Source organism: Phascolarctos cinereus, unplaced genomic scaffold, assembly GCF_003287225.1.
Source record: "Phascolarctos cinereus isolate Bilbo 61053 unplaced genomic scaffold, phaCin_HiC Scaffold_726;HRSCAF=1367, whole genome shotgun sequence".
Lineage (NCBI taxonomy): Eukaryota > Metazoa > Chordata > Mammalia > Diprotodontia > Phascolarctidae > Phascolarctos > Phascolarctos cinereus.
The window spans coordinates 173,318,012-173,334,504 of NW_027556098.1; the positions used below are offsets into that span (position 1 = coordinate 173,318,012).

General features: G+C 46.0%; 1 protein-coding gene across 1 annotated transcript; it reads right to left on the minus strand.

Annotated features, from left to right (window-relative positions):
- Positions 1–214: 214 nt before the first annotated feature.
- Positions 215–16,399, minus strand: SCN2B (sodium voltage-gated channel beta subunit 2). Its single transcript, XM_020984769.2, has 4 exons — positions 16,142–16,399; positions 9,182–9,348; positions 8,631–8,841; positions 215–8,174 (listed from the first exon to the last, which is right to left on the minus strand). Exons 1-4 carry the CDS (start codon positions 16,209–16,211, stop codon positions 7,975–7,977), a joined length of 648 nt encoding a protein of 215 aa, XP_020840428.1. The 5' UTR covers positions 16,212–16,399; the 3' UTR covers positions 215–7,974.
- Between the last annotated feature and the right edge of the window lie 94 nt (positions 16,400–16,493).

Sequence of the window (16,493 nt, forward strand, 5' to 3'; positions counted from 1 at the left end):
GGCTGGCTCTGCCATTTCCTATGGGTGTGACCTTAGGCCAGTACCATGGTTGCTGTAAGTTTCAGAGTTTCTTTCCAGCTCTAGCATTTTGTAGTTTTGAGATGCTCAGGTGAAAGGTACCAAGGAGCTAGGGAAACGAGAGGGTATTCCTGCAATGATGTTCTAGCCCACTCACATTCTCTCCCCTCTCCCAAAGAGGCACAACTTCAGGTGGTTTGGGTGGAGGCAAACTGTTTATTATGACAGACAGATCCAAACAATAATACTCCTCGAGAGAAACATCTTCTTCCCCAAGTTGTACATCGGCAGTGATATAGGACTACTTTCATTTCTTGGTGCATCCCCTCCAGTACGTCCTCCCCCCCCACTGATTGACACACACACACAAACTATTAAATGCAAATTTTAGTCTTGTGAGATGTTTTTTTTTCCTCCAAGGGTACAAAAAGCAATATAACATTCCATGATTTGGTCTTGGTGAAATCAGCCCAGAAAAAAAAAAACAATGAGAAAACAACACCTTGAAATAAAACAAGCTTATGGTGAGTGCAGCAAGATGTTTTTATATCTATAGATAACATACACATACATGCAGAAGTATGTGTATGTATAGAGCACATAGCACATCTATATACGGAGGCATTAACAAGTTGCAATTAAAGGAAGACATCAGCAAGAGATAGGAAATACTGAAGACATGGGTTTTCTGTCCATTAAGACATGGATAGGAAGGAAAAATCTCATTACCCTTTCCAAATGATTCAGGCCATTCTTGTGGCCCAGACTTAGCACTCTGGACCTGGCCAGTATCTTTCATTATCCACTTGATTTACTTTCCCTTGTAAATAACTACTAGCCCACCCTTTCCTAAGAAGCATATGATATCAGTTTCTCTTTTTTCTTTTTATAAATAATGACTCAGGACAAGTAGGCAAGGGGTTCTTTACAAGACAGGATCCAAGGCATCCCAAGGCATTTCAATCCTGAAAATTTGTGCTTTCTTCATAAACTCTAACTTTCATGATTGACCAGCCCATTTCCTTTCACAAGGAAAGAGGCTTGGGAAGGAAAGCAGAAGAAAAGTGGATGGCAATCCTAGAACAATATTGGGGAAAGGGTCAGAGGAAAGAAAGGGCTGCTATAGCTAAAAATGAAGTTAATGAGTGCCTACTTGAGGGCAAGGAAAGAAATTACTCAGATGTCCCAATGGAGGGTAACAGGGGGAAGGCTAAGTCTTTTGAAGGAAAGGCAGCTTGGGAGGGGCAGTGTAGGGAAAGGAGAGTCTTAGGTTCAGCAGACAGTTGAAAACATAGAGGAGATGGGTACCACTGGGTACTCTCAATGTCTAATCCTCTTTCTTCTCTAGCTAAGGGCATGAGTCCCGAAGCTTTTACCACAGATTCAAAGCTGGGGAAAGCGTACCAGAATCCTGATTTCCTCTCAGGAGCTCTTGGAATAAAGCTAGAAGGCCTTGCAAATAACTTCTCAAAATGCTATCAGTCCTGATAACTGCTGGCCCTAGGACCAAGTCCTCCCCACCTCCAACAAAGGGGAATGATTATGGGGTAAACCCAGCAACATCCCTGTTTTAACTGGATGACCTCACAGGAATCATCACTGAAGGATGCTGAAACCAAAGGGGATCATGGCTGAGCAAGACTCTCTCCTGAATATGCCTTGTTGCCACTTAGATTGAGATGAACTTCCAGGATGGGTGAAGAGCATGGGTGGAGCTCAGCCTTCCAGGAACCTAACACTGGTTCTCACTTTCATCTCTGGCCTCAGCCTTTAGGCACCAAGGATGGATCTACACAGATCCTGAGCCTCAGGGCACCAGAAGTCGTCGAGGGGGTGCGGATGAGGGGCAGCTGTGTGGGAAAGCTTTTATTTCCAGATATTGAGAGCTGAGTACCTGCACACCTAGCCAGGCTATGTATTTCTTGAGTGTACTTCCTTGTAATACAAGCAGAAGAAACACTGCCTGTGTAGTCAGGGGGACCTGGGTTCAGATCCCACAACTAACACTACCTGTGTGGCCCTATGCAAGTCATTTAAAGTCCTTAAGACCTCAACTTTGTTGTCTGTAAAAGGAGTGGGTTGGGCCAGAAGGCTTGTGAGGTCTCTTCTAGTGGTAGATCTACGATCCCCACCATCTTAAGATGAGGCTCAGGTGTAAATCCAAAGCACAAAATCTAATTCTTATTCTTTCTCCATCCTTGAGGTCTGGGCTTCTGGGCGTCAGGACCAGTGGGACCCAAACTGACTCTGTGCTCAATCATCACCCTAGAAGGTTGATAACTCCTGTGAACTGGTAATTCCCCATTAAATGGTGGGTAAAATCCCACATACACCCTCATCCCCATGATTCAGAGTCAATGGCAAATGAGGCAAAAGCTCTTCCTATTTCTCTGTGTACTTTCATCCTGATCTAACTCATTCCTTCCCATGCGTAGTCCAGATCTTCTGCCATGCCCTGCCTCCCACTAAACCTTCTGTAGCCTCTATTCCATTGTGAACAATCTACTCTTTATACTGTATCTTTTCACTTCACATTTTCCATCTTCTTGCAATAATGAAAACTCCAGCAAACAATGCATCTTTAGCAATTCTCTTAAGCATTGTATGTCCATTCTCCCTGACATACTGAGCCAGAAGAAAAAGTAGGCACATCATCTGCTCCTCACTCTCACTTCTAGATTGTACTTTTACCACCATTATGCAACAACCTATCTTGTTTTGAGGTTCATTCCATCCATCTTTTTTACTTGGTTCTGACTCTTGTCAAAATAATCCCCAGGCCTTGAAGTCATTCTCCACCTTTTCTCAAGGAGTTCAATACCTTGGTCACAATCTTCTTACCCCAAATACATGGGAGCTTTAATATATGCATTAATGTCCTCTCAAATACCTTGGCCTTAGTCTGTAAGCCTCCTAAACTCCCATAGCTTCCATCTTCATTCTACTTCAGGTACACAGAGGGATGGACAATCATTCACAACTCTTCTGCCTTCATGGGCCAGACAGCTGAAATGCCACAATCCTCTCTCCTTCAACCTTGCCCTCCATCTCATTCCTCCCAGGCTTAATCTCCATCCTTGCCTCCTTGTCCCCCTAATTCATTGCCCCTTTTCTAGCCTTTCCTCTCTCCTTTCATAATCTTGATTCTATGTCAATCAAGTCAACTGTACCTTACCAGCTATTCTTGAATCACTTGCTCCCTTACCCCGTCATCAGTCAAACCCTGCCAAACTTCTGTGCTTGGTCTACTCTGCCTTCTCTGCTCCTACTCTCTTGTTGAATGATCCGGGACAAAATCACACAATCATGTGGACTGGGTTCACTACAATTTTGTTATCTAATGTGCTGCAAGGCAATCCTTATACTGGTTCCTGACTGGCTCTCTATTAGACTTAAAAACTTCCACTTGACCCTGCCCTCCCTCAAGCAATAGTCCCATATCTCTTTTCCATTTCACAGTTAAACCCCTAGAAAGAGTTATCCTCACTCAATGCATCCATTTCCTCACCTTTTACCCTCTTCCCAACCCCATTAGACTGAAACTACTTTCTTTTTGGGGGGGAAGGGAGGTGCTAGGCAATGAGGTTAAGTGACTTACCCCGGGTCACACAGCTAGTAAGTGTTATGTGTTTGAGGCCGGATTTGAACTCAGGTCCTTCTGAGGTGCTCTATCCACTGTGCCACCTAGCTTCCCCTGAAACTACTTTCTACAAGGTTATCAAACTGTTCAGTCCAATAGCTTATCCTTAGTCCTCGCTGTTTGATCTCTCTGCCATTTTTAACACTGCTGACCACCCTTACCCTGGAAAGTCTCCTCCCTTGGCTTCCTTCTGGGCCTCCCCCTGCCTCTTTTACCACCTCTTCTCAGCCTCATCATCCTGGTCACATCCAATAAGTGTGAGAATACCCTGGTACTCAGTTCTAGCTCTTCTGTTTCTCCTTAGTCTCCCTTAGTGATGTGATCTGCTCCTATGGATTCAATTGTCATCTCTATGAAGATGATTCTCCAATCTATGTGTCACCTAAAGTTCCATATCACCAGCTGCCTGAAGGACATCTCTACCTGGACATTCCATCTTTTCAGCATCTCAAATTCAACATGTCCAAACTCTCTCTCTGTCTTCCAAAACCCATCACTTCTCCAAATTTCCCTTTTTTTTCTTTTGAGAGCACCACCATCCTACCACTCACACAGGTCACAACCTTGGAATCTCTTCTAACTCTTCCCTCTCTCTCCTCACCTCCTTATTCTATTGACCAAATCTTGTTAATTCTACCTCCATAGCTCTTTAATTCATTCCTTTCTCTCCACTCACAAAGTCTCTATTCACCCTAGGCAAGGTCTTCATTTCTCCACTCCTGTACTATTTCGATGGCCTCCTTATTAGTCTTCTTCCCCTTCCCTCCCTGTCTCTAATCCATTCCACACACACATGCCAAATTAGGATTCCTAAAGTATAGATTTTTCAATAGCACGGTATACTGGTTAGAGAACTGGTCTCATAATCTGGAAGACCTGGCTTCAGATGTTGCCTCAGATACATACTGGTTACCTGTCACTTACTCTCACTTCCCCAGGCTCTAGATGTCAATATGCTTTGATGGAGAAAACTCCCTGCACTAATGAAATCACAGGTCTGGTTTAAAAAAAAAAAAAAGCAGAGATCTGAGTATGTCCCTTTCCTACTCAAAATTTCTTAGTGACCTACTATTGCTTTTAGGATAAAGTAGAAATATTAAGCCCTCTCCAATATGATTCCAATCATTTCCCCCTTTGCACTCTGTTCCATCAAACTGGCCTACAAACTTGTTCTCCATATATAACATTATATCTCCTGCCTCCACGAATTTCCAAAGGTGGTTCCCCACCCCATGTCCAATGCCCTCCCTTCTCATTTCCACCTCCTTGAATCCAAAGCTTTTTTCAAAGCATGGCTCAGGCACCACTTTCTATACAAGGCCTTTCCTGATTCCCTTAGAAGCTGTTGTTCTCTCCCTCTTGAGATGACTTTGTATAGACTGTGTTTATGTTGTATTCCCTCTCCCAGGAAGAATGTAAGCTCCCCTAGGACAGGGACTGTTTCATTTTTGTCTTTGTACCCCAAAGACACAGAACAGATGCTTAATCAATGCTTGTTTGTTTTTTTTTAATTGAAGTTAGTCTTGAAGAGATCCTCTCTGGCCCTTGGAGATATTTGAAATATTTGAAAGGCTGGAAGAAGGGAAAATCAACTTCTTCTCAGAAACTTTAAAAACCCAGGGAAGAATAGTGTCCAGAATCAGAATGGGCTGGAAATTTAGAGGTGATGAGAGGACAGAGGGAAGGTACATTCAGAAGAAGAAGAGGAAGAGGAGGAGGAGGAGGAGGAGGAGGAAGAGGAAGAAGAAGAAGAAGAAGAAGAAGAAGAAGAAGAAAGAAGAAGAAGAAGAAGAAGTGAGTGACCCTCCTTAGGTACTAATAAAAACAGGTAAGAGTCCCCCCATGGTCTTCCTTTCCTGCTCAGGGACAGCCAGTACCAACCTACCCCAGATGACCAGCCTGCTGAACTTCACTCCACCCTAGCCCTATTGGCAGTGTTGATCTGGCAGTTAAGAACAAGATGGAGAAAGTTGGGATGTAATGTTTCACCCTGCCCTAGAGCAGCTCTGTCTTCAACCCTTGGAGGTGAAACTCCTCTCCCCTTCCCCTATTCTTTCACCCTCTTTTCCTACTCCATCTCTTCCCAAACTCCAACCCAGCAGTAATGGCTTAGGCTTTAGCTACAGAGATGGAATTAGATGCACACACAAAAAAATTATTATAATCTTGGTCCCACAAAGAGCTGAGCTGGTAGTTCGCTTATCTGTTATGGCTTCGTGTGCATCCCCAGAGTTTCAGACTGTCTTACCCAGTTCTTTTTGAGCCACAGAAACCTGAGAGGCCAGGTGGTCGGGGGCAAGAATGTTGTCTCAGAAGACTGTCTCAGTCCCCTCCCTTCACCTCTTCTTTCACCCACATGCCCTGCCATTGACATTTTGTCCCCTAGAGATGCAATACTGGGATGGAGCAAGGGACCAACCAGGGCTCAGAGTGAATTTAGCCTAGGTTGTAGCATAAAGGCATTTCCCAACATCTTTAGTGTTTCCATTTCCCATTATTCTGACTCCCTCTGTTTCAAATACATTTTTTAAAGCAAAGCAGCAGAATCCTTTTGTGAAATGTCTGGAGGAGTTACAGTAAGGAAAGGAAAGGCAATGATCAATTCCCCCTTCATCTACAGCCCAAGGAGGGCATTCCATACACTCCCTCTTAACTATCCAGAAGCCTAAAGGAAAAAAAAAACTCCTGCAGCCTAGAGAACCAGTTAGCCTGCCTGACTCTTCCTGGGCACAGATGAACCAGGGAAGAGTGTGGTGGAATCCTCAGAGGACTCAGTGTCCTGACTGAATGTTTCCAGACTTCATCTTTCCTCCTGAAGGAGCTAAGGAAAGTACAAGTTGAAGCAACTCTTACATCTCTGGTTTGGGGTAGCTGGAAAATTGGCAGTGAAAATTAGGTCTCCTCTCAGGTAGTGTCTTTGATTCCTCTCCCCTAGTCCCACCCATCACCATAAGTGGGCAGAATTGAGGTCTACTCTAGGTCTAAATGATAAGGAGATTTGAAGCCCCCTCCAAAACACCTCCTCCTCATCCCACCTCATCTCTGGTCTCTAACCTGATTTATGGACTTGGACAGCAAATCAAACTAGTCAGAGACCCTGTGGAAATGGTCTGTCCAAAGTGGACCTTGGAAAGACACTATCCCCATTCTTCTGAGTCCCACATTCAGTACTCATACTTCAGCTGAGAATGTGTCTCCCTTTGCTCTTACCATTCTCCCATACACACACACACACACACACACACACACACACACACACACACACTGAGTGTTCCTAAGGCATAGGTTGGGAGAAGGGAGAGGAAGTGAGCATCTCATCTGAGAAGGCAGTCAGCAGAGACTGCTAGTAAAAGGTGTCTCCACCACTAACCAGATTTACAACTGAGGCTTTCCTGTCACTAGGCAACCAGTGCCAAAATAGCCACCCCCAGTCAGCATACCTAGCTGGAACTACACACTCCCTTCACCCATGCCCAGCTCAAGTGATTCCCATTTCTTCTAGTAAGATCACCCTAAAAACCCAAGGGGTTCCTGGGCATAGAATAATGAGGTGGAAGAACTTTGTAGATGATCTGGGGAGGATAACAGGGCCAAGACAGAGAATACTGAGACAAAAGCTCCTGCTTCTCCTGGGTTTTGCTCCCAGCCTTCACTATCTAGTAAATACACTAGTCTACCAGAAACCCCCAAACTATAGAAACTCATTCAGACACCCCTAAAAAACTTGATGAGCTTTGAGGGGATTCTCTGTTAGAAAAAAATCTCTGGAATTCTGCAGAAACCAGCAGATAGGATCATCTTCAGGGGTAGCTCCAATAATGCCAGAACAGCCCCTTAAACAGGGCTCTCTCTAAGACTGATACAGTAGTAGAGGCTCAAACCAAGTACTGGACAGGCTGAGGGGGCTTATTTCTTCGTCCTCCATCATCTTCTCCCAACACTTCATCTTTAGGATCCTGGCATGAGTTCCTTACCTCTCATGCAGGAATGGCCATCCCATTTTACCTTCTTCTTGTGGAAGAAGATGGGCATTTATATGGGCAGTGGTATCTACTAGGCCCCTTTGTTTTCCTGCACCCAGTCTGAACTTCAGTTCCCAGCTGGTTTAATGGTGGGCGTCTCTGATGGAAGAGAGGTGAGTCACTCTTAGGGCAGGGGGGGAGGGAGGTCTGTGAGGAGGAGGCAGAGTTGGGGGCTGGAATCCTGGCTTAAGAGAAGCACACTGAGAGGGTAGGCAAGGAGCACACAGTATAGGGTGGGAAATGAGAGGGAGACAGGTAGGCAGGAGAGGAGGAAGGCCAAGAGACCACCCGCCCTTACTTGGTGCCATCTTCTGGATTGCCCTCCCCATCTGTCTTACACTCCTCTTCGGTCTTCAGGTCATCCGCGCTCAGCTTCTGCTCCTGTTTCCTCCTCACACACTTGACCACCATCAGTGCCAGGATGACGACAGCCAAGAAACCACCCACTGAGGCACCCACAATCACAGCCACCGTTGAGTCACGTTCAGGGGGCACTGATAGGAGGAAGGGAGGACAGATGACACTGGGGTTGGTGACTAGGCAGGATCGCCAACCCTGAACTGCTTTCTAACCCTTATTCTCTCCCGGGGCTTAGAGTCAGGGCCAGAACCTGGAATGGAATCCACATGTCTTACTTTACAGCCCTGCCCATTACAATGAAAAAAAAAAACTCACCAAGATGCTTTGCCCGCTCAAGAAAAAGATTGAGCAAATAATTTCACCAGCTTTCCCCACTCACCTGCCATCAATTACTCCTGGTTGGTGAATAGTTCTTCTGAGGGCTACTTCCACTCGTCTTTGGGAAGGAAGGAAAAGAAAGGGAAGGAAGAAGAGAGGAGGAAAAGGGAAAGAGAGAGGGAGAAGAGGAAAGGAGAGGAGGAGGAGAGGATCTCCCTCTAGCTGCCCTGACTCACTTACTCCCTCCCCTGGCTTCCTACCCTGAGGCTTACCTTGTGTTAGGACCTGTAGGTAGATTTTGCCTAGACCACGGTTGCGGTCAGGCGGGTTCATGACATAGCAATTGTAGGTGCCCTCATCCTCCAGCTGTACATTATTCAGGGTCACAGACACATCATACTTGCTGGGGTTCCCTGTGAATTCTACTCGATCCCCAAAACGGTTTGGTTTCAGGTTAATGATTTTCATCCGGAACTGAAGAAACTGGTCATGAAGGGGAAAGAAAGGGAGCACAGAATGGGGAATTTTTAAAGCTACCACAAAAATACCAACCATACTCTCTCACCTCCCTCCCAGGCCCAGACCCTGGTTGCCAAAAAGCCCTCCCTCCCTCCTCCTCCCACCACCCCAAAACACTGGACAGAAATAGGTCTCCCATTATTGTTCTTCTGCCTTTCTATCCTCATAGCTTCCTTAAAGAAGCCCCCTGATCTGGGCAGAAATTCCAGCCCAGATGGACTTTAGATTCAGCCAGAGGGAAGACAGTTTACCCATTAAGCTCAGCTGCTCTTGAGCCCCCATCCCATCTCCCAGCCCTGCTCACCATCTCCTCAGTGCAATTCTTGCACTCTTGGTATGTCCAGTTCAGGGAGAACTGTTTATTGTTCACTGTGTAGCAGGAGTTAAAGGTGCAGGCCAGGCGCACAGTAGTGCCATTGAGGACATTGAGGGTCATGGGAACTGTGACCTCCATGCTCGATGCTGATGGCACTGGGGACAAAATCACAAGCACATGAGAACCAGAGATGATGGAGCTGGGTTGAAGGGAAGAGCTCAGCCCCTCCACACTCAAGGCGCAAAAGAATAAGGGTAACAAAGCGGGTGATGAGGCAAGGGAAAAGCGTGAACAGCTGTCATTTGGGCAGGAGAAGGCAGGTGACTGACTCTGCCACCTACAACCAAAAGATGGGGGAGAGGCCCTGGAGATGCAAAAAAGGGAAACCTAGTGTGGGTGGTTGTACAGGAGTGAAGACAGAATAAGGGGAATAAATGAAGTGAAGGAAGGGGGTTGTGCAACAGGGGAAGCACGAAACCTCTCCTAGTGCCACTCTCTGGGGGCTCCCTCCCTGCCATGTCCTCCTCCCATCCTCCCCAGACACTCTGCCTCTCCTCTCTGGGCGCTCACTCCCTGCCACGTCCTCCTCCCATCCTCCCCAGACACTCTGCCTCTCCCCAGTGCACTGAGGCACCTCTCTGTGGCTGGGCTCAGAGTTCTGAGCGCACAGACAAGATGGTCACGATTGCCATAGTCCTCCTCCTCCCTCTCCCTCAATCTGCAGGTCCTTTAAATTACACTGCAGGCTAACACCCTAACAACCTCTATGTCAAGGGGATCCTCTCTGAAATTTTAGTCTGGGAGACCTTTGATCTTCCCTTCTAGCTCTTGTGAGTTATCCCGGTGATTTGTAAGACATCAAATTGGTGCAGCCTGCCCTGGAGTCAGGAGGACCTGAGTTCAAATCCAGCTCTAACACGTACTAGCTATGTGACCCTGGACAATTCACTTAACCCCAAATGACTCCCCTCCCCCCGCCAAAAAAAGCCAAAAAAGTCCTCAAAGGGGGGCAACTAGGTGGCACAGTAGATACAGCACTGGCCCTGGAGTCAGGAGAACCTGAGTTCAAATCCAGCCTCAGACATAACACTTACTAGCTGTATAACTCTGGGCAAGTCACTTAACCCCAACTGCCTAGCATCCCCCCCTCCAAAAAAAAGACCTCAAAAGATTTGCAGATGGGGGTCCCATGATTAAGCTCACTTATGCTACCTAGTAGAAGCAGCCCTGCGTAGCACTGGGCCTTGAGTCAGGGAAGCCCGAGTTCAAATTCTTCTCTGACACTAACCTTGTAGCCTTGTTGTTGTTCAGTCATTCCAGTCGTGCCCAACTCCTTGTGATCCCATTTAGGGTGTTCTAATCAGAGATACTGGAGTGATTTGCCGTTTCCTTCTCCAGCTCATTTTACAGATGAGGAAACTGAGGCAAACAGGGTGAAGTAATCTTGCCCAGGGTCACACAGCTAGTACCTGTCTGAGGCCAGATTTGAACTCAGGAAGATGGGCTTTCCTGACTCTGGTCTGGAGCTCTATCCATTGAGCCATCTAGCTGTGGGATAGTCATAGGCAAGTCACTTAATCTCAGTGAGTCTCCATTTCCTCATCTGTAGAGTGGGAATAAAAATACCAACTACTTTACATCATTGTTGCTGGAATGAAGCGATGCATGCTTGGCGAACCTGAGAGTACTAGCATCATTTCAGTCATGTTTGACCCTTCAGGACCCCATTTGGGATTTTCCTGGTAAAAATGCTGGAGTGGTCCGCCATCTCCTTCTCCAGTGGACCCATTTTGTCAGGCAATCAGCAGCTAAGTAACTTGTCCAGGGTCACGCAGTGTGGAAGTGTCTGAGGCTAGATTTGAACTCAGGTCTTCCTCACTTCAGGCCTAGTGCTCTATCCATTGAGCCACCAGCTGCCTCTTTAGAGTACCATTGAAACATCAGATATTACTGCTCGTTAGCTATATAATCTTACACAAGTCACTAACTCTTTCTGGGCCTCAGTTTCTTTATCTGTGGAAGAGGAAGGCTGCTCCAGATCATTTCTAAGACTCCTTCTAACTCTAAATCCCATGATTTTGGGATTCTATGATTCCAACTCACTAGGATAGTATAGGGAAGGGCAGCAGATGTGGCAACTGGGGTGAGGAAGACACTGAAGATGAACCAGGCTCCTTTCCACCTCCTCCCTACACACATTTTCAGTCGGTATTCACATCACCCTCTCTTCCTTCACCAAAATGCCTGGAGGAGGAGAAGCTTCACCTCCCCTTTCTCTCATTGCCTTCCTCTCTCCACCTCTCCTACTCTTGCTTCCACACCACCCACAACCCCAAGCTTCGCCTGGCTTTAGCATCTCTCAACTTCTGGGTGTTTCCTTCTGTAATACTGTGTATTGAATTCTTTTCTACTTGGCAGCAGTTTCAAGGGCAAGGAAGTCAATGGCACCTGTACCTTAAATATCAGACCTGAAAAAGAACAGAATGTTCCTCATTAGACTCATTTTCTTTCAAGAAGATTGAGCATAATATGTATAATTAGTAGGGGAGACAATGGGATTAGCACAGAATTACTAGTTAGAAACTCTATTCTCCTTGAATTCTACCTCGAAAAATAGGGAGGGGGAAGTACAGTGTTCCAGGGTTTTCCCCATGGGTACCTCTCCAACCACAGGGGTCCCTTTCTCTGTCCAGAATGGCCTGTTTTCTGACTTTTTTTTTTTTGCTGACACCAAAAAAAACAGCTGCACTGCAGCATCAACTGCAAGCTTCACTTCCCTCTGGGGGCCTCCATCTGCTCAATATAGTGGACTTCATCAGGAAGGACAGTGTGCCTCCGGACAACTTAAACAATAACTTGGCTCTTCAGGGAGGGCTGCCCAGGTCAGAGTAAGGCTTTTTGTTTGTTGCTTGTTTGTAAGAGGTGAAAGGGACCTTCTGGATCAGGGACTTCAAACCTGGGCCCTCTTGGGGCAGTTTGTAGCCACCCCACTCCACCCCACCCCTCCCCGGCCTCTGTCTCTTTGTTCAGAAGAATGATTAACAAATCTTTTTGAAGAAAAAACAAAGACTTAGATTGTTGCTGTATAAGTAAGATAAATGTTAAAAATTTAAAGTAAGCATATGACTTGAGTTTAAAACTACATCTCTAGTCCCAATCTGGAGAAGGAAATGGCAAACTACTCCAGTATCTTTGCCAAGAAAACCCCAAATAGGGGTCACAGGGAGTTAGACACGACTGAAATGACTGCACAACAACTCTAGTCCCAGTGGCTCTTTTTATAGATGAGAAAGTAAAACCCAGAGAGCCTTAAAAGCAGGGGATGCCCTGATCCATCTCAGCAGGTAAGTGGTACCAGACCCTCCTTCTTAAGGCAGGTGGATGGATTCGATGACCTTCCCTGCAAGGCCAAGGAAATCATGTTAATATATATTCCATAAAACCCCAACCCCTTCCCCAGGAGACAGCAAAGTTTCATCCTGCAAAGGGGGTGGCCAGAGAGTTGGGGAGGAGAGATACTCAGGTCTGAATGAGCTCAGGATGGAGGTGGACTTTGCTGGCTCCCTTCAGCCATCCTTCTTTCCTGAGGGTCAAGCTTGGGGGAGTGGGGATCCTGACTCTGACACTGCCTCATTGTGTGGCTACAGGCAGGTCGTTTCCCCTCTTCGATTCCTCCTTCGTAAGATGCGAAGGGTAGACGCTGATCACTTAAGGTCTCTGCAGGCTCAGAATCCTATGAGCTCACAGGGTGAAAGCCAGAGTTAGGTGCATTGCAGGCATTTTTCTTCCAGCAGGGGTGCCTCTGCAGCAGTTCCCGAGCAGGGTCTGTGAGCCCTCTACAGGGAGGAGAGCTTATTACCTTAACCCTACCAACTCAGAGAGAGAAGCATCTGAAAACTTTAAGATCATAGGATTTAATGCCTTAAGGGACTTTAAAGAACATATAGTCTGACATCTTAATTTTACAGATGAGGAAACCGAGGCCCAGAGAGGGCAAATGCGTAGGTAGTGAGGGACAGAGACACTTAAAAGAGATGAGGAAAGGGTTAAATTAAATTTGCATCTGCTGTTCCATCCAACTCCCCTCCCCCGGATTTCTCAAGTCTTTTTTGTTTCTTTTTCCTAGGGCTATTCCTTAAGCCCTTGATGTCTTTAGCTAAGGTCACACAGAGGCAGAGAGGTATACTTAGGGGTGAAGTGAGAAAAAGCCTCCTAACAATTAGTGCTACCCAAAGGTGGAAGGGACTTCTCCTTGAGGTAACTGGGTTGCCCCCTCCTTGGTGGTGTTCAGTTGGACGCCGAATGGTTATGGACGTTATCGAGAACAATCCTGTCCAGCTGTAGACTGTACTGGATTCTATGATGTAGAGAGTGACAAATTGGAGAGAACTGAGGTATTCTTATTCCCCATCTAGTGGCTCTCACAGCCTTCTTGAGCATCATCTATCGGCCTAGGTGAATACGGGCATTAAGTGGAATAAGGAGAAGGCAGAAGCAGAAATCCAAGGAGCCTCCATTCTCCAGACCCCGGTAGAGTATCTCAAGCATGGAGCTAAGAGACAAGTCTCTCTCCATCACTTGCCAAGCCTACTTAAAACATAACCTCTACCCTTTCCACTTGGTAAGGCTTAACAGAAAACTCTGAGACTCTGGGAATCCCATCACCACCCAGGCTTCCTTCCTGGCTTTATCCCAGTGGAACCACAGAAAGGAAAACTGTATCCAGAAATGAAGCATCGATTGCTTCTCTTGCCATATAGCCATCATGCTGCCGAATCCTGCCAAGTACCCTCCTACTGTCTCCATAATCTCCCACTTCCATGCAGGCCCTGAATCGCTGTTGTCTCCTACTGAAGGGCTTCCCCAACCAAAATACTGCTCTATCCTATCAACTCTGCCTCTACCAAAGCTACCTTCTTCAACCCATACCCCTTGTTTAGAGACTCATAGGGGCTTCTCACAATATGCATCAAGTGCAAAATCCTTCCTGCCCTTGACCCCAGAAATTGCCTAGCCCTCCCATATTATCTCACTCCCTCACCCTTCCTCCTTTTCTATAGTGTCCTATAGCAGGTGGTATAGTGGATAGTACACAGGATTGTAGTCAAGAAGCCCCAAATTCTAATCCCACTTCAAACACTACTTTGTGACACTGGGCAAATCACTTAACCTCTATCTGCCTCCATTCCCTCATCTGTAAAATGGGGATAATAATAGCACCTACCTCCCATGGTTATTATGAGGATCAAATGAGATAATATTTGTAAAGTGCTTTGTGCACCTTAATGCACTACATAAATGCTAGCTATTATTATTAGTGCCTCCTTGATTCCTCCCAAATTTATTTTCCATCGATTCCACTTTCATCTCCCAAATGGCACTTTATACCCAGAAAGCCTCCTTGCCCTAATCTAATCCCTAACTCACCAAGCCTTCCTTCACTTAAGAAGTTCCTGAAATCCCAGTTCCTGAGTGGTTTTTCTTCCCCAGTTATGAGTCAGATGACCTTTTCTCCCAGATCTATCCCATCTAAACATTTAAATCACCAACTCCCCTTTTCTGCTGTTTACTTGCCCATGATGTTAACAACAATATTTAATCATTCACAGAATCACTGGTTACTAGAGGTTGCCATTTGAGTATTTGAGGATCAATGATTTAAAACTAGGAGCAACTTATAGGTTATCCAATTCAATCCCTCAAGTTACGGATGAGAAAACTGAGGCTCGTACTTGCCCATGGTCACATACGCAGTTTGTGCCAGGGCTGGGGTTTGAACCCAAGTGCTCTGACTCTGACTCCTGTGTGGTTTCCATTACATTATACTATCAATAGTTCAATATGCCATATGAGGGGATCAATCTTATCACATAAGTTGCCAGGAGACAGAGATTATGCCTCTCTAGGTCATTTTGCCCAGTGCATGGTGATTTTTTGAGCTTGCAAACCCCCAAGTCAGTGCATCAGAAACAATTAAGTTAAAAAAGTAAAGGAGATGCAAAGAGCACCTATAAGTTGGGCAGGTAAATTAACTTCCCAGACCGCTTAGCAGGCGGACAGGCTGACCTGTAGTAAGTTTGCAGGTAATGAGACAAGTGGTACAAATATTCTGAACCTCTCACCTGGCACATCTCACCCTGTATAGGGGGCAGATAGGTTATCTTGTTAAGACTTAATCAGGCATTTATGAAGCCCAGCTTTAAAATTCACAAGCCTCACGGTCCATGTAGTTCATCTGGGGGAAGGGTGGGGTGGGGTGGGGTATGATTCTCCTCAGCCTCCATCTTAAGTTATACCTTCTCCATTGCCCTCAAGTGTTTTTCACCTGATGCCTTTATCTAAAAAAAAAATCAACCTGACTCCCTTCTTCCTTCCTCCATACACACTTCCAAAATAATAATGACCAATATTCTTGGTGAACCAGGGTGTAAAAGGAAGACACTCTGCCCCCACTAGCCTCTGTATGCTCTCTCCAGGCTCCCCAATCCACCCATGAACCAAGAACCACAACTCTAAACAGAAGTCCCTGACGTAGACGGACCCTTCCAACTAGGGCATCAGATTCAATCCTAAGCCCCCATCAAGTGGGAACAAGTCTGAAAATCCCAGAAAGAGATAAGACAGATTCAATCTGTCCTCTGCCCTGATTCCCCACCTTCACCTAAACCCCATCTTTCTCAGGAACACTTGAAGGAAGAACGCTCTCCTTTGCCATTTGTGGCTTACAGTTTTCAGAGGAGAGTATCACAGAATCCACACCCCTCCCCAAATTTCTATGTCAAAAGCAAGTAACAGCATCTCTTGCTCAGGAGCAACGTCTATCCCTACCCCCACCCCACAACTAGGACATGGGGCTACACCCTAAAAAGTCCCCCTCTCCACGACCCCTTCCAGCTCAAGCTGCTGTTTTTCCACATCAGGAGCATGCAAATGGACAGTCTAACTTACCCAGAGAGAAAAACAGACTGAGCCCAGTGAAACAGAAGGATGGGCGAGGGAGCCAGGCGTCTCTGTGCATTTTCAAGGACTGAGATGTAGTTTGGTTAGGGGCTGGGAGGGGGTGATCTGGGAACTCAGGGCTGCAAGGTGAGCAGTGGTTAGATGCTAAAAAAAAAATGCACGGATTTATTTTAAAGACATTTATAATATTGGGGCAGCTTTATTTCCACCTCTATAATATGGCTGGCTAGTCTGTTGCTGCTTTAAAAAAAAAAAAAGAAAGAGGAAGATAGAAAAAGGGACATAGGAAAAATTTTATGGTTGGTGGATTTTTTTTCAAAGCAGGTGGGAGGGCATAAAA

Bases quoted from the DNA above. Each gene is read 5' to 3' on its own strand.
- SCN2B (XM_020984769.2), bottom strand. From the start codon at position 16,211: ATGCACAGAGACGCCTGGCTCCCTCGCCCATCCTTCTGTTTCACTGGG. The intron at 8,842-9,181 runs GTGAGCAGGGCT...CTTCATGACCAG, and splicing joins AGAATTGCACTGAGGAGATG to TTTCTTCAGTTCCGGATGAA. The intron at 8,175-8,630 runs GTAAGCCTCAGG...TCCTCCTATCAG, and splicing joins CCTACAGGTCCTAACACAAG to TGCCCCCTGAACGTGACTCA.